Source organism: Cervus elaphus, chromosome 11 (assembly GCF_910594005.1).
Source record: "Cervus elaphus chromosome 11, mCerEla1.1, whole genome shotgun sequence".
In the NCBI taxonomy this organism is placed as follows: domain Eukaryota; kingdom Metazoa; phylum Chordata; class Mammalia; order Artiodactyla; family Cervidae; genus Cervus; species Cervus elaphus.
The window spans coordinates 71,002,455-71,029,516 of record NC_057825.1 but is presented as its reverse complement, the minus strand read 5'-3'; the positions used below and the strand labels follow the sequence as shown (position 1 = coordinate 71,029,516).

Below are 27,062 nucleotides of genomic sequence, written 5' to 3'. Positions count from 1 at the left end.
AAACCATGGCCTAAAAAAATGTGAAGAGTGTACATGGAAAATTCAGCATAAGAATATTACCATGCAAAAATAATAATTAACCCAAGTAGACCTGCACACAGTGATTTTCAGCACTTTTGCAAGGGAACAAATTTTGCTATGAAAGCAGTACTCAAAATCAAATAAAGGTTAGGAGACCTAGTTTAAAATTGTTATTAAAACACACAGGCATTTTACTTTAATGGTCATGGGAGTAGTTCCAACTATTTCAGAAGCAAAAGCTTATTGCTTGGATAGTAAATACAACTGATCCCAAGGCTATATTTGCCACTAAATTTAGAATGTTGGGAGGTTGGCCCTGCAGGGATCCTGGTGGTTTATCTGCCCTTGGTGTAATCTGACACGAAGATCCTGATGTCCATCTCCTGCAAAAGGCTGAGTCCAAGCAGGAAGTATAGGAGAACTGAGCCTAGGAGTGTTTTCCTAGGGTCTTGTCACTCTGAAATGCTGAGGCTCTGAGTGTAAGCCTCAGAGTCATTTCTGAGCTACTTAATTGTATGTTTTATATTTAATATGTTTAAAATGCAGATCGTAGTTGCAATTGAGGTTCATTCTAGCCATGCTTAATGCCAATCATAGCATAATTGTGCATCATGCAGTCAATGATGGGAGTTCCCAGGGGGCGCTAGTGGTAAAGAACCTCCCTGCCAGACATGGATTCAATCCCTGGGTCAGGAAGATCCCCTCGAGAAGGGCATGGTAACTCACTCTGGTATTCTTGCCTGGAGAATCCCATGGATAAAGGAACCTGGTGGGCTACAGTTCATGGGACTACACAGAGTCAGATGTGACTGAAGAGACTTAGTGTGTGCACACAGTCAATGATGTCAATAAAATAAAGGGGCTGAGGTGCTCTAGATGAGTGATTTTCAAACTTAAATTTGCATATGAAATCACCCAGGGATCTTATTAAAATATAGATTCTGATTTAGTAGATGTGGGGAGGAGCCTGAGGTTTTTCATCTAACAAGCTCCTAGGTGACATTGATGCTGCTTGTTCACAGGCCACACCTTGAAGAGTAAATCCTTAAATGGGCTAAGAATTGGTGCTGGGCTTTATTTCCTAGTTGCATGCCATTGTTTAGAAATTGTTCTATATAAATTCTATGTAATTTTATATAAATATTTTGATTAATCCAGGATAAATCAAAAAATTTATTAAACAATAGCTAAAGGTAATGTTCATGAAGGATGGATGGCAATCGCAGAGAAGAAAATGTTAACAAAAAGGTCAATTTACTCTTCCCAGCAAACACTGAAGTCTTACATATGAGACTGTTTTGTCTACAGATGGTGAGTATAGGCAAGGAATACAGTGATTGTGTTTGAAAAATACTGTAATGTGAAATCTGATGATGATGATAAAATCCTTAAAAAGCAAAAAAACAAAATTGCATTTAAACCATAAAAATGGACTATCTCCAGTTATGAAAAAGATACCAATATTTTTCTAAAAAAATGCTGAGCTTCTCAGTCATCTTTTCTAATTTTTGGAAGGTGGCTATTATAATTTAGGAGAACAAAAAAGGAAAACACATTGGCTAGAGTCAATAAATAGTGTTTCTTCTGAATTCTTTTACATATGAGTATTGCGGCCTTGATGATGTTATAAATAATTTGTGGCACTGAAGTCAATTTCCTCACAGAGCTGTTGGGAGAGTTAAATGCAATAATTTTTAAAATGAGATAATATGTGCAAAATCTCATATACGTGTCTGAAACCCAGACAATTCTCATACTTTACAGGGTCCCATGCAAAAATAAAAATGAAGGGTCCCTTGTTCAAAGTTATTAAGAATTTCAAATGGCAAGAGGAAGCTATTAAACCAAGTGCAGGGTCCTTCTGTATGTGGGGGCCCTGTGTGACTACATAGGTCACATGTCCATGAAATATATAGGCTATTGGCCCATTCCTATCTGCAATATAATCATAGTTACCACTCATCATTTATTGAAATAGTCCAGTATAATGAGCACTATGCTGAGTCCTTCAATTACATGCATTCACTTACTCCTTTAGAGTGAAGGAAAAAGGAAGCAAAAAATACTAAATTACTACTCGCAGGTTACACAACTACCAAGTCTAGGGAGCCAGGGCTTGAACCCAGGTCTGTCTGATTCTAATGTAATTTGTCGTAACTAATTTAAAAGAATAACAATCTATAACTGGTTACTGTCTTCCCATTTGACTCAAATTTAGAAACTTAGTTTCAGAAAAATATCAATGTTTGAGGGACAATTCATTTATCATGATCTTGATTGATAACCTATGTCAACCTAATTATCATATCCTGGTATGTCACACAGACCCTGATACATAATAGATAGTCATATCATGTATATAGAACTAAACTGAACATTCAGAATCACCAATTTCTCTGTGTGCAGAATACCCAACAAAGATTAAAAAAAAATCTCATTTTCCTATTAAAAATCACATGCTTCTGAATGATAACAGAATTATTTTCACTTTAAAGTAATTAGTTTTAAATGTGTTTCAATAGTGATGAACCTCCTGAAAAAAAAAAGGACCAATTACCATGTACAGGAATAATTTTCTTCCAAACATAGCACTTGATCCAAAGAACTAAGTGAAGAGCAAATCAACTCATAACAAAAATTAAGATGAAGACTAAAATATTGCCTTTGTTTTGGATGGATATCAGATTTTTTAAATATGGCTCATACTTAGCAAAGTACAAGCTTGTATTTCTATGGAGCTTTTCTTTTCTAATGTGCTTTTTAATCCTTCATATCATTTTATCTTTTCTATTCTTTTCTAATTCTAAGAGCGGAGCTAATTCATTGTGCTTTAATCTCATATAACATCATGCCCATTATAGAGTTAAGCAAAGAGAGACAGAAAGGATAACTCAGATTACTTTGTTACCTTCTCTTTGAAAGTATTACCAATCACCTCTAGCTGAATTAGTAACAGCTTCCACTGTATTTTTAGAGCAATTTCCACTACCTCAATTAAGGTACCTGTATTGTAATTTTCTGTTTCTTTGTCAGACTCTCCTTCCAGATTTCTAAGTGTGTTGTCTTATTTATTGGTATGTCCCCGGTATCTACTACAGAGCCTAGCACATAGTAGGTATTGACTAATGTTGATTCACTGAATGCACACATGCATAAGTGAACAGAACAATTTAAACAGGGTACTGCAGTGGGTGCTGAAATTAAGAGGAAATGTTTAGTATTAGACATTATTCATTATTGCTTTCTGCTGGGCTAGAAAAATGTCATAGTCTATAAAATGCATCAATTCCTCTGGATTAAAATGCCATCGAACCTCCTACCCAACCATGCTTTGCTAGCTTGATATCTGAAAGCACTACAGTGCATTATGCCAACTGCTGATATAGTTCCAGGCTATGGGGCATCTGCTGAAAATGATGGGAAATAAAAATTCTGTGGGTCCCCTGGAAGGGAGGTTACGATGTTCAAAAAGCTGAATTCCAGACAAGGACTCACCAGATGCTTGGAGACTAAAGAGCTAAGCTCCACTTTCTCAGGGACCTGAGCAGATGGGACCCCCTGAATCCAATTTCAAAGAGGAGTGTCTATGGCAAAATGCCTGGTTTCTGCCCCAATTGCTTATTTCCCTGTCCCTAAGGCTACAAGGCACAGAAGAAAATTTACACTCAACAAACTATGAAGCCAATACTTTATAGAAATCTAGAAAGTACTTTCAAATGTGTTTTTTGTGCATCCCTGTTCAAATGGTTGACTACAGAGTTAAGAAATTGATGAAAGCATTATTGCCTTATTTACAGCCACAGTGGAGGAAGACTATGCAGACTTGCAGAGTAGAGAGACTTTTACAGAGGTGCCATCCCAATACCAGTTAGAACTGTGGGGGAAAAGTCCCCCAGGAAGCTCACCTATAACTGAGCATTCAAGAAATAAATATCTCCTGCTCTTTCTCCTCCCACGTAGACATGTCCTTCTGCAACATCCTAGGAATCTAGGCTGTGATTTCTTTCTCCTCAAGACTGCTATAAAGTTCATTCCATTTAATTATACCTTAATGAAAAGACTGAGAACGAGTAAAAATAAGTGAAATTACATTATGTGTAAAGAGAGCAACATAGAGTAGTAAAGGAGAGGAGTCTGTGGTCAGATTAGTTAAGGTTTAGTGTTCTCGCCTGGAGAATCCCAGGGACGGCGGAGCCTGGTGGGCTGCCGTCTATGGGGCCGCACAGAGTCGGACACGACTGAAGCGACTTAGCAGCAGCAGCAGCGGGTCTGGGCCCTGCTACTTAGTAACTGTTTTTTCCTAGGTCAGTTACCGAACTTCTCTTGTCTCCATGCCTCATTTGTCAAATACAAATGGTATTACTATACTTTTATCATGTTCAGAGAGTTACCCTTGAACATATAAAACAATGGAAAAATGACAGTGCATCGCTCTAGGCAATTTAATAATAAAACTAGCTCCAAAGATAAAATGCTGTAAGTCTACATATACAATTTTTTTTCCTCCCTTGCCGCCATGTTTCAAGTACTGAATATCAAGTTGTCTCACGAAGTTTCATCCTTTTATTGTTTAGGAATAAATTATTATGCTTGCTATGTTGCTGATGCCCCTAGTAAAACAGGGTACTCAGTGGCTGCTGCAGATATTACATGAAAAATAGAAAATGCTTAGTATATTATTATTATTATTACTATTCTGGAATATACCAACTCTCTTGCCGTTTTATAATAGCTCTTTTAATATCCCTGTGTATAATGCCTAGTATAATCCTACCCACAACTAGGTACCACAGAGTTTATATCACTGGAGTTTGTTTGGAGGAGCACATTCAGGCAATGTGCCCTAACTAGGAAAAGTACTCAACTTAGGGATGGAAAATCAAGGTCATGGTTCAACCTCACCACCGAGACATGTGTTCTGCTAAGATCTCAGAGTCCTCATTTGTATAATGAGGATATTATGATTGTTATTATTATTATTATTACTATTAGCTCACAGGAGTTCTTGGAATGACATCCTTAAAAAGGAAAGGGGGTTGTCTGACTTAAAAGAAGCTGTTGGTCTGCTGCCTAACATGAAAGGAGGCAAGGGTAATTGACCTCTGTTTGCATTCTAGTGCTGACAATCTATTACAGCAGAAGACTTGAAACACATTTCAGTAATTCCACGATCTGAAAGAAATTAAGCAGGGCTTATAATAAATCAGGTTAATAGTACATAAGAATTTGTCAAATTCTTTGACATCCTCACATACTCCATCTTGCTTTCTCGTTAAAGTTTAAAAAGCAAACTGCTATCTTCTGTGTTTTAAATCAGATGGAGAAAATTTATTTTCTTTCTAGACCAGAACTTTTGCCCAATGCTGTAAATCAATGTGCCTCCTCTGCAGCTAAGGCTAAACTAAGCTCTCTTACAAGTCACTAAACCACAAGCCTGCCTCTAGGAATACAGCACTGAGACAAAGGGTGACTTCTGTTTCAGGAATTCATATTTTCATACAGTCTCTTATTTGGATGGCATTAGTAAAATATCTCCTAAAATAGTGAAATTGAGGACATTCTGAAAAACACAATAAGGTAGAATTTAGTATCCTTAGTTATATAATTATACGGTGAGTAAAAATACATGGGTGTGTATGGAAAATGGCTATGAAGTGAGATGGAAATGCAAAGGCAGTTCTCTTTTGAAAGGAATGAATGAGGCATGCAGAAAGGTTAACATAACTACACTGTAAAAATACCCACCGATATATAGACTGTGACAACGTAATGGGAGAGGAAAGGCAGAAACTGTGTCAGGGATCAGGGACCTCAAGAAGGAAGAGTCTGGAGGAAATTAAAACCTGGGAGAACTGTGTTTAATCATCACTTTGGATCTCCTACGAGGAAGTCCTCTCAGATAAGAAGTCCTCCCTCTTCCCAAGTTGCATGATGATCAACGAAGATCTCTTTACCCTCCAAAGTTTTCCTTGATGTCAAATTTCTCCAACAGGTCAGACTTCTATTTCAAAATTGGAAAAATTACTTAAAATGAAAATAAGGATGCCATGGATTTTTGTTCTTACATGTAAATGATATGCACTTTACTCTCTGAGTCATGAGGAAATAAGAACAGGGTACCACAAAACCCACATTTGATGAGCTAGTTCTATCATAGAAGATAAACTGAGAAGCCTTCACAATCTTCTAAAGTTCTGTTGCCCTCCCAGAAGGATAGGAATGAAGAGGTATTTGCATGAAGGAACTATTGAACTTTTTTTTCCCAGTAATGATACTGGTATGAACTATAGCAAGGCCACTGCAAATGGCAGAGGGGACCATGCTGCTCACATGAACATATTAACTATTTTTTTTCACATGGATGAAAATGCTTTCATAAGAGAGGATATTTTCTGAACCTCATCCACCTCACAGCCTCTTCTAAATTTTTACTGTGAAAAGTTTCTCAGTGTAATTAAAGGCTGCACTGATCTAATTAGGTTGATGAAATTTTCAGTAGGGATTTGACTCCCCCTAGCATTTCAATTATTTATTTATTTTTCTAGCATCCTTTCTTAGGCTTATCCCAAGCAACTTGTAGCAGTAGCATTCTAAATTTTCTTACTCAGGCAATGTCTCCACTCACAGAACGTATTTTAAGACCTTCAGCAAGGACACATAGCTAAAAACAAACTTCAAATAAAGCATTCCAAGTCATTTTATTGAACACAATCCTTTCCTTCCTCGTTGACTTCATCCTAACAAACTATGTTGAGTAATTTTCACTCTGCAGGAGGGAAATAGGTGTTTCAAAGCATTATGAAGGCACAAAGGGAATAAGAAATGCATAACAGCAGAAGGAGATTCTGAGGCAAGATTAATAAGGAGCAGCATGAACCTTCCTTGTAAGTTATTTACTGCAGAAGCCCTCATGGCCAAAATACCGCAGTAGAAGCACATGTTAGTAAGTTTTCCACCATCTTGGAATATTAAAACACAAATGAACAAAAACCTCTAATGAGCACCTTAAGAATCAACAGTGATACTTTTACACACACACGCACACACACACACAGCTTTCCTAGGAGTCTAAGGTGAATGGGTAGGACTATAGGTATCCTCAAAGAGACTCCATCTCACCTAGACACCATGATTTAACTTTCTACAGAATCTTCTGAATGTCTCTATTGTTGGAGCAATCACTCAAAAACTGGCTGCTGGAAAAACTAAATTTAATTTTAAATGATCTTTTTAAGCAACATATATTTCAGGTTTTCGTCAATAGCATAAAGGATTAAAAGAATATAAACAATGCCTCAGCCTAAGCATGACTACTATTGCTTTGATAAAAATCATTTTTTTTTTTAAAAAGTGTATTTTCACAGACCTATCACCGTCCAGGAATTTCATAGATGTGGGCTGGTATATGGGTAATTTATTATTTATAATTCCTATTCTAACTTCTCAAACAGTGACCTCAAACATTTCTCCAAAGTATTTTCGATTTATGATGAAAATACAAACTTTTTTTAAAAAACTACTTTGATCCTCTTACCATAAATTCTTGGCCATTCAAAGCTCCTTCTTGGTTTGAACAAAGCAATATATGAAGTTCAGGTTAGACTTTGCCAAATTATGCTGAGATAATTTATTTTAAAATTTGTTAATCACTAAAAAATAAATTTCTTAATGAAGTTGGCTGCTCTCCATGCAAACCGAGTCTCATTTCAAAAAAGCATTATCAAATGCCATATAGGTAAAGCCCTAACTTCTAGCTACTTCTAATAAACACTAGATTATGGGTTGTTGTAAAGTAATTTTTTTTTTTACTTTAATTTTCCAAGAACAGAGATGTGAATTAGTGAGAGTGGTAGGCCATCTCTAGTTTTGTATCTTGAGATCTTGAGTGCCACTGTTCATAATGAAACAGAACCAGTGATATAAGTATTATGTTTTATCTGACAATATTCTGTGCTCTAATCCTGTTAGCCCTTCATTATTTTGAGGTGGAACAAATAACCTCTAGGTCTGTTTCCCTATTTTCAAGATAAGGAGGCTGGACTTGGAAAGTGACTTCCAGGATTCTTCCTGTTTCAACACTCCAAAATTTCTTCTATGATTTCAGACATGGTATTATTAGTATCTCCTCCAGGACTGGTTATCCTAAGCGGGATCACATACTAGACTGAAAATAAAAATGTTATGAACCATAGATAAAATCATGATTAAGGTTTTACATAACATTCTACAGGGCAGAAAGCCCACAACAGAGTTAAGGAAGGCTCATATGGGCTTAAAAGAGATGGGGTGAGAATGAATGTGGGTATGTTTCTCTCTTATCAGCAACTCTACAAAGCTCACCTACCTGAGATAAAGTGATGTAGTTCAAAGCCTATGATACTCTGTCACAATTTCATCTCAGTAGCAGGAAGAACAGAGCATTCTAAACAGATACTTAGACTTGGATGGAGACTAGGAACCATCCAAAATCTGACCAAGCAAAGTGTGCTATGAGCTGATCATGCCCATATCCTTCCATACTAGTGTGTCAGGAGGAAATAAAGTGTAAGAGATTACACATTAATAAAACACTGGCAGGACTGCTCCAAACACATATCCTGGTCTGTGGAGGAAGAGATGTAGGAAGCACCCTATCAGTAAGGCTGATATCTATCCTAGACCTACAGAAACAGTAACACGAGTGAATCCACGTTGTTTGGACTCAGTAGATGAAGTCGCACAGAAAACCACCTGACTCGGTTTTTGTGGTTAAAGACTAATTAAAAAGATAAGCGCAAAATACATAAGCAACAAGGATATAGCACGGGGAATTATAGCCATTATTTTGTAATAACCGATAATGGAGTATGGGGCTTCCCAGGTTGCCCAGGGGTAATGAATCCACCTGCCGAGCAGAAGACATGCAGGAGGCTCAGGTTCAATCCCTGGGTTGGGAAGATCCCCTGAAGAAAAAAAAAAAAAAAAAAGGCAACCCACTCCAGTATTCTTGCCTGGGAAATCCCATGGACAGAGAAGCCTGGTGGGCTACAGTCCATGGGGTCGCAGAAGAGGGGGGTATGATTTAGTGAATTAAACAACAATAATGGAGTATAATCTGCAAAAAAAAAAAAAATACTGAATCACTACATTGTACTTGAAACTAATATAAAATTGCAAATCGACTATAACTAAGAAACAAGACAAGTTGTAAAGTGTATCAACTACTCATTAACACAAAGATATTAACATAAAAAATAGTTCAATCTGAAACTGTAATTTTAGATTAAGGCAATCTATTGAAGACTTGGGTTCGATCCCTGGGTCGGGAAGATCCCCTGGAGAAGGCAATGGCAACCCACTCCAGTGTTCTTGCCTGGAAAATCCCATGGACAGAGGAGCCTGGTAGGCTACAGTCCATGGGGTTGCGAAGAGTTGGACACGACTAGCGACTTTACTTTTTGAAGACTCATACATACAGGAAGGTGCCTGGGCCAAACTGAAATGTCAGAAGATGACGAGGCACAGGTGAATCTGGGTGATGGCTACAGAAACTCTCATGTTTTTACAGGGTACCCAGAAGGGCGCTTTAGCTAGACTTCAGTTTCCACTAAGGATCCTTGGATTTCCTTTCCTTTTCCCAGTCATTAGCAAGACTAACTTACCAAAGATGCTGATGGTAGATTGGAGAGATCACAGTAAAAATGGCAGAATGATGTAGATGGTTAGGGTTATGATTCTGCCCCCACCCCGACTCCCATCTCCAAAAGAGAGATTCAGGCATCATTTTGTGAAATCTAAGTATGTTTTCACCATGCTTCTCCCCAGCTTGAAGTGCGTTCTCCATCCCCAGCATCAACAAATCATAATTATCCCTCAAGATGCTCACATTCTGACCTTCTCTGGGTCTTCCTCGTCTACTAGATCCCCATTCATTCACTCTCATTCATATTCAAATGGACATAATGGTACCACACAATTGAATACCTCATTCCTCACAGTCTATATTACATTTCTGAAAGTTGTTTCTTTTTGTAAAAAATTTGAGGGTTTACACACAAATATTTCTGTTAGGACACTGTATATTATGGTGGCTAAGGGTACACAAAACTCTGAAATCAGACTGCCATGATTTAGACTTTAAAATTTGTTAGCCGTGAGACCTTTGCTCAAGGAACTTACCTGTACCAAACCTTAGTTTCCTTGCCCCCAAAATGCAGATAATTACTACTTAAATTGTGGAGATCCCTAAAAAGCTCTGAGGATTGCATCAGGTGCAAAATAAGAGTTCAGAAAATGCCTATTATTATAACAATGATAATAACTACTAAGATTTTATTATGCTCACAGAGTTTAGTGCAGTCTTAGGTCATGTTACATATTTGTAAAAATTAAAAGGTCTTTTCTGAGAGACAATCGATCCCTACCACCACAAAGCACAAATATTTCTTAGGACTCTTCTATACACATTCACATACTAGGCAATGCAATACCCAGTATATTTATATAAATGGAAAACAGGTCAGGATAATTTAAGCACTGATAGCTTTTCACTGATGCTTACCTGAATTGAGTTTGATTAGAATATTTTCTTTAGAATAAACCAAAGCACATCACTGCTTACCAGCAACATCTATGGCTATTCAATAACAAATTCAAAGTTATTAAATTTTATAGTTTATAGGTCTCTACCATTAAACTAAGCCATATAATGCAAAAGGAACCTCTGGTTCTAGTAGCCAAAAGAAATTCGGTTGTACCTGAATGAAAACAGGCAGCTTTTATGTAAAAATATTCATACAAGTCAAAACCCTAGGATATTTCTGATTTTTTTTCTTCTCATACCCCAACAAGTTCTAATACTATCAAAAGTTACAATCAACAATGACAGTTGAGAATGAGGAATGAAATTCTTGATATCTTTTAGCCTGAAAGCTTCACTCAGGTGAACATCAAGTTAACTTATTAGCTCACAAATGAAACACCTTTACTTCCTTCAGAACATAGTTAAAATATAGAAACAAAGTTTATTTTGTCATTCAGATTCATTTTGTGCTTGATGAACTTGGTCTCTTTTAGCCAATTTTTTTTTTTCTTCTTTTTTCCTGTAATGCTCAAAGAAGTCACCACTGAATATATAACACCTAAGACATCTGTAGAGATGAGCAAGGTGTTTGGCTTAACTCTAAATCCAATATTTCTTTATGTCTGACTTTTTTAATAGTGAATATGACTTCCCATGCACATCTTAACTGTGAATTACTCATAGACTATAAAGATGAGGAACTTAATTCCTTGATAATGTTCTATGAGCTTCCCTCATCCCTCCAAACCTATAAAAACCACAGTGCAATATTGACTTTAAGGGTGTGCCCTTTGACACCACAAACATCAGGTCTTCAGCAAAGGTGCTTTGAGTCTGGATCTGAAATGATGAGATCATGAATTAGAAATGATTCTGGTGACAGTGATATTTACCTCTTTGAGACAACCCATAAAGTTGTTACTGACTGGTGACCCCGGAAGGTCTGCTGTGCTGGGACTGCCTCCGACATAGAAAAAGTCATCAGACCCCAGCATGGTATAATCTTCTTGCGTGTAGCCCGTTGTGGTAAGAATCCCATCCACTGATATTGTCACCTAGATAACAAAGCACAGGGAAAGGACACGCTATACTCAGACCTACATCCTGTAATCCTGGGATATGCCTGTGTTGTGTTTTGTTTTGTTTTATTTTTTTCATTTTGCTTTTTGCTTTTTTTTTTTGGTTTTTATTTTTAGACCTATGGCGGAACCCATTTTCATGTCTGTTTGAGGTTTATTCTTGGATTCTATTCAACTAGCCCTAAGAGGTCTAAACTAGTTAGAGAGTTAACTGGTTATCGAACTAGTGTCAGCATCATCCCTACGGCAACTCAAAAGTTATTTAGCAGACACAAAAATGGTGTTAGTAAAATGCTTCCTAGGTTAGTTTTGCTGGTGTACATATTAGTAAAGTTTAGTCGTCTGTTATTAACTAATCACACGTGCACCTTGTTAACAGAAAAGGCGCAAGCTCTTTCCAGCAATGTCACTTTTTGCACTATTGAGCAGCAGGTGTCCACCATGCAATGCCTGCGTTCATGCCAAAGAGGATGGGGGCGCAAAACAACCAGTGGAAGCGGCACTGATGTGCTCATGCGGGAGGGACAGGACAGTTCAGAAAGGAAAGGAAACAGGGCGAACCAAAGGAAAACACACAACTGCTCATGATGAGGGCAAGATGAGTGGGTGTGGCATCTCCAGCATTCCCAGATCAAGGGTGCATGCCATGCGTCATGAATGGTTTGAGGCTGGCTGAGCTTGCGGTCACTCGGGCCAGCCACCATTTGGTCTTATCCCGTGTTAAACCACAGCTGGATGCAAAACGTTCGAAACGTTAACGATGCCCCTACAGGTGAGTTGGAAACCAGAAGTTGACAGGGACAGGTAAAAAATAAGAAGGTCAACAACAGATGAAAAGAAGGAGGTCAAAGTAAGCAGAAGAGTACCAACCGCAGTTCCTCTTTTGTTAATGATGTCTACAGTTAAAAGAAAGAAAGAAAACACACGGCAAACCCAAAATAAGAAACAATTAGAATGATATCTACCGAACAATGTAGTTTGTTTACCATAGCGTGTCCAATGCCTGAGTGCTTTGTGGAGAAGGGGGGAGAAAGGAAATTAAAAACTGTGAACAAAATAACGATCGTTACTTAAAAAATATGATGGTCTCTACCATGTTAGTACATTTTTTGATTCAGGTAACGGTTAGTAGAATGAAACATTCCATGAATGACATGTTAGTTATTAAGCATGTTAGTAACATAGAAAAAGGGCAAAAAAATTTTACAAGAAAAAAGCAGACTAACAAATAGGCCTCCCACAGAGGTAATATTTTTCCTGCCAGTATTGTTCGTAACTTGCTATGAGACAGAAACAGACATATGGCAATGTTCCTTTGTCTCCCTGCGTACATCTGACAGACATTTAAAAAGTCTAAAAGGGACTCAAAGGCCTAAAGCTCATCAGCTGACCACTGCCACCTTCTGCCCAGAAGTGGTCCCTCCCCCACCCTGGCCCACCCCAGCCCCTGCAAATTCATAGGAATTGGTTGTCATTGCCCTACTACTCAATTTTACAGCATACAAGGACTCCTCCTCAACTCCAAAACTTCCTTCGGTCATATTGATGGACTTTAGGATCACAGTTTACTGCAATGAAACAAAGCAAAGATCCTGACACATAGAATGAGTAGAATGGATTTGTTTTTAATCTGTCCTGCCACACATGCACCCCGGCCGTACAACTGCAGTTTCCTTGGAGCTACCAATTCGCAGTTTGGTTTGAAACCTGAGCAAAGGCAAATCTAGAAAGTGGGCTCCTCAAGCCCCACCCTTCCTTCTGTGCTTCTCTCAAATGAGCCTTCGGCCTCTTGGTGAGAATCTGAGAGAAAAATAAAAAGGGAAAACCAAAGAGACACACGTATAAGAAGTCTGTGGTCTACAGCGACCCTGATGGTGGGAAACTATCCCCCAGGGCAGGTGGGAAACATGCAGGGCTCCTCCCGTGACACTAAGGCCTCTGAAAGGTCTTGGAGGGTCTCAGGAACCCTTTACTTCTACTCCTCTGCCTCAGCTAGACTAACCCTGCACTCCTAAAATTCCTGGTTGCTTCTCTAGCTTGGACAGTTTAAGCCTTTCAGAAGCAGGAGAGAAAAGGTTAGTCAGTTAACAGCTCAGAAAGAGAGGGCTGTTTTAGTAAAGGAAAACCAGAGACAATCCGGTCATTCTGCAACTGTTCAGAGAAACAACAAATATGTTAAGGATATTAGTTTGAGATCAGCATGTACTGCAGAAAAATTAGTCACTGTCAACACTTTACAAAATGGTACATTTTAATATCATATAATTTCAAATAGTAACCAAAACTTATCATGTTCAATATATAAGGACAATCTATTCATTTTCATCTGAATATATATATATATATATATATATACTGTAATAATATGTCTCAGTTAAAACCATACAGTATATGGGGACCCATAGAGAGACTGAAAAAATGGTATTTTTCTAATATGTAGACACTTGAAGGAATTTTTTAAAAACATAATCAAATAGAAATGGGCATTTAGAAGATGAACTGGTCTCTGCAGAGACATCTGGGGCTTAACATAAGTGTCTGTGCTAAAAAAGAAAAATATCTTCATAAATGGATTCTTTAGGAGATGTGGAAATCCCCAAAGTCATTTTCCCCCTTCAGGGGCTTTTTCTGTCCTCATTTCAGAGATTGGGCTGGGGAGGAAGTAGGGATCGACACAATCCTGAATCACAAACACATTGTTGTTTGATTTTTCTTTTTTTTTTAACTACAAAAAAGGAACTGTGATTTAATGATCCCAATGTACATGCTTCCAAATGATCACCATGAAAACTATAATTTAAAATCAAAGAAACAAAAAACCAAAAACACAACAGAATCACACACGTCAAAGGAAGGGCAGGTCTCAGGGATGACCTTGCAGCCCTCTGGGAAACTGTCACATGTTGATGAGTCAAAACAGCCTTTGGGCCCCTGGAACTTTCTAGATATGCCCCTGCTCAAGTATGGCAGGAAGATTTATCTCAGAAGAAGAAAAAGCTAATTTGTAAGCAACTCTGAGGAGCCCTATCTCATGTTGTTAGGGTTTGCAAATACCACACAAACACAGCTGTAGCGAGAAACAAAGCCAGTTACTCTCTTATCCACTGCGCTGTTACCTGACGCAGATTCCTGGTGACTTTCACATCATGCCAGGCATTATCATTAAACTTTCCATTCACGGGCTCCACTAGCGCTTCAAAGGCCCCTGATCCCAAATTAATGACCAGAGAGACAGCTCCATTTTTCAGGGCGAGATTGACATAATCGGCTGATTTCCCGGTGTGAAGCATCAGTCCATTCCTCTGAAGGGTTTTAAAGGACAGAGTTATTTCATCGCTGCTGCTTTGAATGGGGTTTTGAGACAAGTCGTAGCAGAAGTATTCCGATCCCTTGAAAGTGGCAATATATTCTTCTTTTCCTGGAGGAAAACAGATACACACATGCATAAGTAAAGAAAATATACTATGCAAATTACCAAATCTTAACAGAAACAATCACTAATCGGCCCCCAGATTAACTCTTTGTCTAGTTAACATTCATGACAAGAGCCTTGTCAGGGTTAAACAGCACTGTGACAAAGTGAAAGGGTTGGTTGATCAGTCGTGTTCAACTCTTTGTGAACCTGTGGACAGAGGCTCCTCTGTCCGTGGCATTCAGGCAAGAATACTGGAGTGGGTTGCCATTCCCCAACAATACTGTAGGTGGCAGCATACTCTTAAGAAACGTCAGCTACTGGGCCATCAACTGCAATAGCTAAATCTGACATTCTTGAAAATTCAATTAATTTTTAAGTATCACTACAAGAGCTCTGATCAGAGCAAGTAGCTCTGGATATCTCCAGGGCATGAGTCAGGTACCATAAATACATATTGGATGGTTCTACTCTGCTGGCAACAATGGATTCCAAAGTGTTTGCAACATTCTCTCCACCCAACTGAGGTTATTTTAATTTTCAGTGAGGTATTTATATTCAAAGATCTTCTCAGTGAAGAGCCAAATATTTCCACCATTGAGAAACCATAACAAATTATCAGGTGAGGGGAAAGTAAAGAAGCAAAATAACAGAATTTGGTCTGGGAGTGAATAGATTTCTTATAGAGCAAATGCATTTTTTTGCTCCCTGGGTGGAGGGGATAGTGATAGAAGGTCTAATGGCAGAAGCTGGATTATTTGTTCATTCTCTGATCTCACCAAGCAGATGGCAAGACTGGCTTTTATGAGACTGGTAAGAATTCCAGCACATTCTCAGGGGAATAGCATGTAAATGAGGTCTCAACATTTTCTATATTTCTCAGTCTTCTCCACATTTATTTAGGGGTAACAACGTGGATCCCACAAAATGTTAAATCAAATAGAAATGGTGGCTATTTGGAAAGAGCAGTCTTTTCCCACTAATTAAGTGAGTTTAATCAAAGGAAAAGTAGAAGCCAAAATCTCCCTCAACTCTCTAGGCAGTGATGGCATTGTACCAAGAAAAATGAGACCGTATGGTCTGGACTCAGCTTCTAATAAACTGTAAACATAGAGTTACAAGTGGTACTAGAGAATCTGTTTCACTGGTAATACAGCATCTCTACTGTGCCCACTGGAGGGTTCATATACCAACAGGGGTCTCACTTTTATCTTTATCCTGGCAATAGGATTTTAACTCAGCACTACTTGCATTCAGTAGACATATAAGTCATGTCTTTGCACTGGAGCTCAAATCAAGGTCTCAGCTCATCAAGGTCCAATGGACTGACTCTCTGGATACAGAAAGCATCGTAACCAATACAGGCAGTCAAGGCACTGAGTGAGATAGTGAGCACCTAAGAACTTTCACAAGAGAGTGAACCCTTAAGGAAGAGTTATTACCACTAGTGAACCATTAGTGAAGACTAATGGTCAGGCCAAATTCACTACAATCTAGCCAGAGTCATAGCAATGACAGCTTGGTCCATACTAAAGGGTCCCTTCCCTTCACATACTCAAATTATTAGCTGAAATCCACAAGTGTAAGCCCGGTGCTAGTCTTCAGCGATAGTGGAGGGACCAACACTGACCTAATCCCTTTCTCTGAAAGTCTACAGGTTAGGTGTTTGCTTCTCAGGTCAGTTCAATATGGCAAATGACTTGATATTGAGAGCCAGCACAACTAAATATTTATGATATAATGAAGGGGGAAAAAAAATATAGGCTAAAGTATGAATTTAGATCCTAGCGGGCCACATGTTAACTGTATTGGGGGGCAATTATGCATCTTTTAAAATTTCAATTTCTAAACATGGTTAGTGATATCAGTCTCTCACGATATAATGAGATTATGCTGTACAGACATCTGGGAAAGTTGGTGGGCACTAGAAACGGTAGATGTCTTCCTTCTAACCTAACTAATGTAATAAATATGATAAATGATCTAAAACAAATAGCATATGCCATACTTCATTATGAAATCTAGAAAACTCTCTTTAAGATCAGTTATAGAACAAGATGCCTGCTATCAACATACTGTGCTTCAAGTCCTAGCTAATGTAGGAAGAAAAGAAAAACTTAAGAGCATTATCAAGAGTACAAGTGGAAAAAAAAAATCACATTAGGAAATATAATTGTACAACTGAAAGACCAAAAGTATCTTCAAAATCTATTAGGTTTAAGATACTTCAAAAAGATTGCAGGGTTCTATGAACTGGGGAAAACTGATTTTTTAAACATATAAACAGATCGATAGATTAGGTAAAATTCCAACAAAAATATCAATGATTTTTTTTTTAGCAAATGTGAAAAGCTGCTTGTATAAATTCTATGGGAAAACAAAGAGCCCAAAATAGCCAAGATAGATCAGAGAAAGAAGATTAAGGAAGTTTCCTGTGTAAAGATGAACCACTATTAGAAAATCGTGATAACAAAGATAATTCATTAGGATAAACAAAAGGAGAGAATAAAGATAATAATCAAACTAAAATAATCTTATGCATAAACGAAAATGATTTATGTCATCAGGCATGGCAAAACAGTGAGAAAAGTACAGATTAGTCAATAAGTGGTGTTGGGACAACAGGTTAACTACATGAATAAAGTGAAATTGAATATTTACATTATTTTGTTTACAAAAATCAATTCTCCATGGACTAAGAAGATAAATTAGTGAGGTAAATCTGTACACCTTTTGTTAAGACAAGAAATTATGATATGGAGGTATGGAAGGATTTATTAAACAGGCATAAAAAGACTAATAAAATACTGATATATTCAACTGCATTAAAATTAAGAACACCTGTTTATCAATAATACCATAAAGAGAGTAAGAATCTAAATTAAGTTGGCAGAAAATACTTTCATACCATATTAATCTGCAAAGGAATACAATACAGGATTTTCAAAGCATTCTGATAAATCAGTTTGGAAAAAAAAGATGAAAAATGGGGAAAATTGGCAAAATATGTTTGCATACAACTGAACAACAACAACAATTTCATAGAAAAACTGGTAATACTATAAGAATAAGTAAAAAGATGTTCAATTCTTTGAGTCTTCAGGGAAAGGCAAAACTCAAATTCACAATTCATTTTGCAGCCATGAAATCGACAAAAACTGACAAGCTAGAAAAACTCCAGGTTTTATAAAAGCTATGGAAAAATAGTCATTGTTATCCAATGCTAATTAGTGAGAGTGCTGGTGAGTTTAAAATTGACCAACTGCAATAAACACTATTTGGCCTTGTGCTACCCCATGGGAACATCACATGTTATAAAGGTACTGGTCTTTAGAAAATGGTTACCATAATCAATAAAAATAACATTCCCAATTTCTTTCAATCCATTACTCTCTCTTCACTGCTCTGATCATTTGATGAGTAATAGGAACATGGAGCCAAGAGAATTCAAGGAATAGGGAGCCAAGAGAATTCTGGCTCATATCCATATACACACATCAGATATGGTGAGATTTACTTATCTGAAAGGGATATTTGCAAACTTTTCATCCCCACTGAATACTCAGAAGAGGTCTCTAAACCAAAGGAAGTTTTAGAGATCTTCTAGCCCGAGTTTTTAGTTTATATCATTGGGAAAGTGACTCCATTTAAACATGGGGTTTAAATGACTGTCAAATTCAGAAAATGCCAGTCACAGAAGAGGATTTGAATTCAGCCTACTACCCTTAAATACTAAATAACAGAGACTGGGTCCTTGAAGAGACTTGTTGCTAGTTAAGAGGCTGTAGCATTTTATCCAACAGACTTCACATCATTCCAAATATGATTTATGCAAAATAAATCCAGATAATGTGGCAGAGCCAAAGGAAAAGTTCTAAATACTAGAGTTCGTAGTTCACTAGATGGAAATCTGTGAAGTTATATGGATGTCAATGACATTTCACACCGTCATATTCCTATTACTCAAAAATGAAAATATATCACTCCCTTTATGTTGTTTAATACCAAATTAAGATAATTTAAATTTTCATTAAATGTAACCATGTAGTTTTGGAAGATTTCACCCTGAAGAATATATATTTACGTCAAAAAGTCATAAATGAGACATGAATCTAAGCAGGGAAATATTTTTGTTATGTTCTTTTTCAAGAAAGAATTTGTTTACCATATGAGAATATGTAAGTCATTCAATTTTCTTTAAGAGGACTATAATTCATCCTTGTTAACATACTGTCTTTATCATTAAGTTCTGTGCTATGTCAAATGCAAATACCAAGTAGCACAGTAAAGAGTTATTCATGCTTTCCTGTTGAACAATTAAAGATAGGGTCTACATCCATTTTAAAAGATAAGATCCAAATATCTTATGCATTTCTAATATGTTCTAAAATAATAAACATCAAAAAGAAATTAGATTCACAACTATAGGAAAAGATGCTCAACTTTATTAGAATTCAGAGAAATGCAAACTAAACCATAATAAAAATACCAATACATTACACTACAATGAATAAAAAAAAAAAAAAGTGAAAAAGACAAAATGTACCAAGTGTTAGGATGTGGAGCAACTAGAACTCTTATGTATTTCTGGTGAGAACTGCTTTTTTGAAATTAGCAGTATCTTTAAAAGCTAAATTTGCCTATCTTATGACCCACGAATCTCCCCTTATAAGTACACATCCAACAAAATGAACACAAGATCATCAGAACGACACGCAGAATGTTTACAGCAACAGTCTGCATAATAACCTCAAACTAACGGTACTTAAATGCCGATCAACAGTAGAATGGATAAATGAATTGGGGCATAACTATAGAATATTCTATTAAACAGCAAAGAGACTATATGGTCTATAACCACATGCACAAATATGGATAAATTTCATAATGATAACATTGAGTAAAAAAAAAGAAGCCAGACAAAAGAGAAGATACTTATGATTTTATTTATATTAAAAAAATAAACAAAACTAAATCTCTACTGTCGTAAGTCAAGGTACTGACTGCCTTTGGTAGAAATGAAGGGGAAACTAGTTAGGAGGATGTTGGGGGTACTAGCAAAGTTCTGTTCTTGATTTGGGTTTTCTTATACGTGTGATCAGAGTGCAAACATTCATATAGCTATACACTAATGATACGTGCACTTCCTAGTATTTATATTTCAAAAAATAATTTAAATTCACAATCTAGATGACTGAGAACAAAATAAATTCATCTGATAAAGTTTTTTCTTCCTGATTAATAGGGTGATATGAGCAAGACATTACTTTATTAATAGTACTTTTATTAGTAAAAATGAAAACAACAATAGTAATAACACCAACTACGCATCACCTTAAAACTTTTCTATGTTTATCAATATCCCTTAATACCATTTGCTCTCCAGAGCAACCTCACAAGATTTAGAAAATATACATAAGCTGCATGGATATAATTATAATTGTTTGAGGGACCATACTCCAAATGTGCTGACTAACGGATCACTGTTGAGATGAAGGGCGTGTCTACTACTCATCACAGAAATGCTATGACAGAATTAGAGAAACATTTAAAAAATAAACTGCTCAAAAACTTGATTTATTTTTCTAATATTCTATATTAATTTGCTTTCTGTTATAAACAATTGGAGAAAGAGATATCTAATGGGTGCCACTGGATTTTAATCCTCACCAATTTTCAACTCTCTTATGACTTACACAAAAATACACAGTTCTTGCTCATCTAGTTTTCTGAAGGAAAGTTCAATGAAAAAAAATCTAAATTGTATAAAATCTGAGTTCTATTCTGAGGTCTAAAATCATTCAACTGAACAAGGAAGAATATGTAGAAAACATGACTTCCCAGACATGCCAGATAAAACAAAGAAAGCTAAATCTAGAGGATTTAGAACGTGAATCAAAGTGTGAGAGAGAGAAGTCACTCAGTCATATCCAACTCTTTGCGACCCTATGGACTGTAGCTGACCAGGTTCCTCCGTCCATGGGATTCTCCAGACAAGAATACTGGAGTGAGTTGCCATTTCCTTCTCCGGGGAATCTTCCTGATACAAGGATTGAACCTGGGTCTCCCGCACTGCAGGCAGATTCTTTACCATCTGAGCCATCGGGAAACCCCAAAGTGTGAGGGAGACACCCAAAAAAGCTCAGGTAAGCATGGGTTACATTCATAGAAGTTCTTAGAAGAGGGATGGGATGGTCTTCGGGCGGCTCATGCCTGCTATCACACTCCTATTTAGACAAGCTGGAATTTATTGGATATATGTTGAGATGATAAAAGGCTTCTACATTATATAAGGTAGTGTCAAAAACCCTCTAAAGAAAAACTTAGAAGATACGTGACAGAACCTTCAAACATCAGGAAGGATGTTCCCTAGAGGAGCAATTCCATTTTGCAGCGAATCAGGGGTGTGAATAGAATCAAAGCATAAAAGCTATGAGAAAACATATCTCAAAATAATAGACTTTATAAGAGAGCTATCCATAGGTGGAACATTTCATTTGCTAGAAAACACATTTCTCATCACAGAAAGGACTTAAACATAACCGAAACTTAACTGGATATGGCAGATGATGTTCAATCTTTGGATGGTCAATTGAACAAATGGATCCTTTTCAACAGCAAGAATTACTGATTTCTACTTTAGAGAGTAGAATATTCAACAAAAAGAAAAAAAAAAGGTTATATGACTTCCCGAGTTCACGCACAAATTGATTGTCAGAGCAGTGCCCCTTCCCATTGCTTATGCTTTGGGTAAAGCCGTACTAATTTTACCCTATGTTGCCACAACTTTCAAGTTCACTGAACTTCTTTACTAAGTGAAGGACCTGCAAGGAAATGACCCTAGTTCCTGAGGCAAAGATATCTCTGGTCAGAGAGAAGTCTTACTATTCCCACTTACATGGAGAATGTCAGGCTATTTTCTGAAGGCAAGAATCTGACCTACATTATTGTTCTCGATTATCTTGCTTTTCATATACACAATCCCAAATCGCACAGGTTTATAAGGTTTCACTATACCTTAAAATATATTCTAAGGTTGTGTTCAACACAAACCAGGAACTAAAATCAACACATTAAAAAAAACAAAAGTGAACAAACACTGACATTTGAGTAAGACACTTGTTTCATTTGTTTTACTGCTCTAGAAGTCAAACACACAAGAATATCATGCCAAAAATATCCTTGACTAAACAAAGGTACACGCTAGAAGTTTACATTATTAAATTAAATAACGACCCTGGCTGTCTCTGACTATGAAGATAAAGCAGGCTCAGAAAAATAGAAAAAGAAGGTCTGCCTATTGAATCACATCAGGTTAAATTCTCAGTTCCTAAGAAATGTAACAGAAAACAGAAGAGTTTTATTTGCCAAAATCCTTTGTAATTTATACATTAAAACAATCAATTGATTACTGTAAGGAAAAATAGCATTATTTTAAATGGAGAATAGTTCTTTATCTGGATTTTCTATATGATGAAATGTTATAAATCATTCCAAAATTCCCTGATATGATTCAACCTACAGAAATTCTGTGGTTAGCTTCTATTGTTTGCAGCAAGAAATAAAGCTTCATAAAATATTCATTATTCAAGGTTTTATTTCACTTCAGATACACCTCAAGGCAACCAATCCGGAAGTAAGTTGCCAAGTATCCATCAGATAACCCTAGAAAAATAGGCACACTTTTAATGATGATATACGTGAAGTCATTAAATATGAAAGTGAAAGACTTAGATATTATTTGACAAATGCTTTCATTTATTAGATGAAGAGAGTGAGGGCTGAACAGATAAAACCATGATCACATTAATTAATTAGAGTAGAATCATAATATGTAAACCCCCCTTGCTTTCTTTACTCCAATCTTACTCTCTTCCTTACTCCCTAGATAATGCCATGAAATGAGCCTCTAACTAATGACCAAAAACTAAATAGCATTTACACTTGAACATACTCTAAAAAATAAAAATAAAAAATAATAGGACACAGCTCAATACTCCAGGACAATTTTCCAATTCTATTGTGCAACTGATCTGTATTTGTCTGTATAACTGCAGGTGCCGGAACCAAACAGGCCACTCCATCCTAACTGGCCTGATGACCATTCACTTCTGCACAGATCAGATGACAAGCAGGAAAAGTCAGAAGCAAACATTCACCAGGTGTGCAATATTGCCATTTCTGGGCCTGCCTCGGGCTCAGCTCCCACAGTTGAATCTATGACTAGACTTCATCATCTTTTAACCTGGTGGATATCAGTGACACAGTCAAAGCAAAAACAGAGCATTGTATGTGCTGTGCCCAGTCACTCAGTCATGTCCTACTCTTTGTGACCCCGTGGACTGTAGCCCACCAGGCTCCTCTGTCCATGGGGATCCTCCAGGCAAGAATACTGGAGTGGGTTGCCATGCCCTCCTCCAGAGGATCTTCCCAACCCAGGGAAGGAAGATTCTTTACCATCTGAGCCACCAGGGAAACCCATAGCATGGTGAATATAGGCTTTCCAAAGCAACTCTATATAAACTTATGATTCCTTTGGGTGTCACTGAATGAATGCCTAATAAATAAATAAATAATATATATATATGTATATATAGCATATATACTATTACATATATAATTAGAGGATTACAATGGTGTTTATAGCAGATTTATAGATATCCTGTATTTAAACATATACATATATAAACATCCCTCATTTATACTATTCCTCATTGTACTATGGAGGCAACCCATTCTAGTATTATTGCCTGGAGGACCCCATGGAAAGAGAAGCCCGGCAGGCTACAGTCCATAGAATCGCAAAGTCAGACACGAGTGAAGCAACTTAGCACACACTCACACATTTATACTGATCAGTATAAACTAAAAACACTTGGATTTTATTTTATTTATTTATTTTTGACTGTGCTGGGCCTTTGTTGCTTTGGGAGGACTTTCTCTAGTTGTGGTGAGAGGGGGCTACTCTTTGTTGCAGTGCAAGGGCTACCCATTGTGGAAGCTTCTCTTATTGGGGGGCACAGCTTCTAGCTGTGTGGGCTTCAGCAACTGTGGTACACATTCTCAGCAGGTGTGGCTTGGAGGCTCAAGAGCGCAGGCTCAACAGTTGTGGCACATGGGCTAAGTTGCTCCATGGCTTGTGAAATCCTCCCGGACCAGGGATTGAACCCATGTTCCCTGCATTGGCAGGCAGATTCTTAACCACTGTGCCACCAGGGAAGTCCAAGAACACTTGAATTTTAGAGTACCACACTTTGCACCAGGAGAAGGGATACTGGAAACCCATGGTGTGTCTTTGATCTTAAGGCAAAGAATATTGAATCCAAAAAGTCACAAATGTAAAGCCTAGTAATGAAGTTCAAATTGAGAGGGAGATTAATAATCCATTCAGGCATCATTCTGGTCAAATTTTTTTTTTTTAATTTTATTCCATGTACAATGGGCAGTCATTGGAGTATTGCAGGCTGAAAAGTGATAAGATTTGATCTGCATTTAAAAAAGTTAAGTCTGACTTCTATGTAGAGATTGGCTTCTGGATATGTATGAACGTGACAGCAATGAGACTGATAGTTATAAAGTTATAGATCATAGGAATGGGGGCACATTGTGAGTACTTAAATAATAATCACTCATTTTAAAAATCTGTTTTCTGATCAGTGAGTGGCGGCATAGGAGCTATATACATGATGGTTAGTTGTGAGACTTAAGTAATATAACACATGTGTAATATATTTATTAGAATCAAAATCCAAGGGATATACTCATGGTATATAAACATGAAAGGATATTTATTTATGCATTCATTATATTTCCTCAGTCACTGATTTTAAACATGCACGCACTGTCACTTCGTTTCCCCATCTCTTAATAACATCCTGGACAGACTTACTAAATCTCTGGTCTTTTGGTTATTAAAGACTCAGGCTACTTGATAACTTTCACCTCAGATATGATACAAATTTCACCCCTCAATTCACAGTCTGAGCTGAGGAACAAAGGGAGGATGTGGTGTAACCACAAACATCTTTTCACCACCTGCCTTAAAACCTGGCCCTTCCAGTATATTGGGATGGAGTTGACGAGAGGAAGAGAACAAGACGGAGACCATTGCTGCAGTCTCCTTCTATTGGTTTTACCTTCTTTGGTTCATCCTCCCTGACCTTTAATGCCCTTGAAATGGTAGACTCAAGTGCACTTTAGGACCTCATCACTGCATTTTCCAAACATAATGAGACAGACAGAGAGGTGGGGATGGGATTGAGTCATCTGGCCCAACGTGCTTCATCCTCTGGTTCCAACACATTGCATCTGGCTCCTGTGATCCCCTGGCCCCACAGCCCCGCAAGTGGCCTTCTTGTGAGTAATACTGGCCAGATGGTTCAAGCTCCAGACTAAAGTAGGGTGTCTGCATGACCCACAGAATCTTAGGCATCCTGGCTACACCAGATGTTGAGAGTGTAAGCTATCCTCCTTTGTCTCTTTCCATCCTGCCAGTTCCCTTTCTCCTCAGTAAGGCAAAGGCAAGTCAGCAAGTTTGATGCAGACACTGTCATGCATCAGGAACCTAGAATGCAGACAAGCTTCTATAGCAGTCTCTTGTCTCTATTACCTCAGGCAAAGGAAGCAGACTCTCCTTGGATGGTATAGTTTCATGAGACCTATTATCTACTGACTCTTCTGTCCACTCACTCATTTCTAACGCTTGGGTAGATAAGGAAGGTGGGAGGTAGGCAGGCAGGAATTGTGTTAGAGGTTGTCAAAAGATCATTTTTGCTGTCTTCTACTAAGTGCTGAGGGAGGTAAGTGGCCAGTGTTTAGAGATTTTCTTTAGAGTAGAGGTTACTTAAATTCTGTCTCAAGGGGCTTTAATCAACAATTCTATGCAAAAAATTTATCCTCAACATTATGTTGTGAATATAAAGAGGTATGCTTTATATTGCCTGGCATATAGTAAGCAATCAGCTGTTGGTTATCGTTATCATTACTGGTTATCGCTATTATTACTGACTCTGTGAGCCCATGAACTATAGCCTGCCAGGCTCCTCTGTCCATGGAATTCTCCAGGCAAGGATACTGGAGTGGGTAGCCATTCCCTTCTCCAGGTGATCTTCCCAACCCAGGGATTGAACCCAGGTATCCTGCCTTACAGGCAGATTCTCTACTGTCTCCGTCTGAGCCACCAGGGAATCCCATTACAAAAGTAAATATCATATTTTAAAAGACTGTCCAGTAGTTTTTTTTTATTGGCTTTTTACCTAATAATTTAATAACTAGCATATCATTTTGGCCAATACTCTAATTCTAGGAAATTGTTGGTTAATTCAGTTTCATGCTGTAAAAAAGAGATGGAAGGAATAGCATAGAGGAAGAAAAAATATGTTTTTCTATTGATGACTTATTCTTTTAAAGAAGTTTAAACCTGGATGACTTCCAAATGATTTCATGAGGTTTTTGTGCTTTTTTTAACTTTCATTTTTCATTCTCTAAGAAAAAAACAAAACAAAACATCATACTAAAGATCAGGAGAGTTGAGCCCTGGTTTCAACTCAGCTACCTTCAGCTCTCTGTCCCTCTGGTCACCCCATTGAGCCTCACTGGGGCTCATTTTCCTCCCAGGCAAAGTGACATAGCTGGACTCAGTGATCTCCAGTGATTCTTTCAATTTTAAAATTTTATGGCCCTATAACATTCTTGATCTATTGAACCACTGTTTCACTGATTCATTCAATAAACATTTACTGAGGCTCAACTTTGCGCCAAATTCTACTACTGCTTTCCTGCTGTCAAAATCACATAACAAGCTAGAGTTAAAATGTCTTTAAAGTTTTCTGATGATGCTACTTTTACAAAGAACTTTCCAAAGCAACCCCCCTGTCTATCTCAGCTTCTAGAGATACTTTTCCTCTTAGACTGTAAGGACTTAAAATTTAAGAAAAATAAAGCAACACTGAAAGTGTTCTGTTCACACTCTATCAGAAGCAAACTTTCT

The 27,062-nt window shown here is 37.4% G+C and overlaps 1 protein-coding gene across 16 annotated transcripts in view; it reads right to left on the bottom strand.

The window, feature by feature from the left end:
* NRXN1 (neurexin 1) overlaps positions 1-27,062 on the bottom strand; it is a 1,160,507-nt gene that overhangs the window by 719,457 nt on the left and 413,988 nt on the right. For 8 of the 16 annotated variants that reach the window (XM_043918043.1, XM_043918042.1, XM_043918045.1 and 5 more), the window contains 2 exons: positions 14,778-15,079; positions 11,476-11,637 (listed from right to left, as the gene is read on the bottom strand). In XM_043918043.1, coding sequence (XP_043773978.1) covers positions 11,476-11,637; positions 14,778-15,079 — 464 coding nt within the window. Of the gene's footprint in view, positions 1-11,475; positions 11,638-12,626; positions 12,672-14,777; positions 15,080-27,062 lie in introns of all 16 variants that reach the window. The other 8 variants (XM_043918041.1, XM_043918032.1, XM_043918034.1 and 5 more) reach the window with 2 other exon arrangements.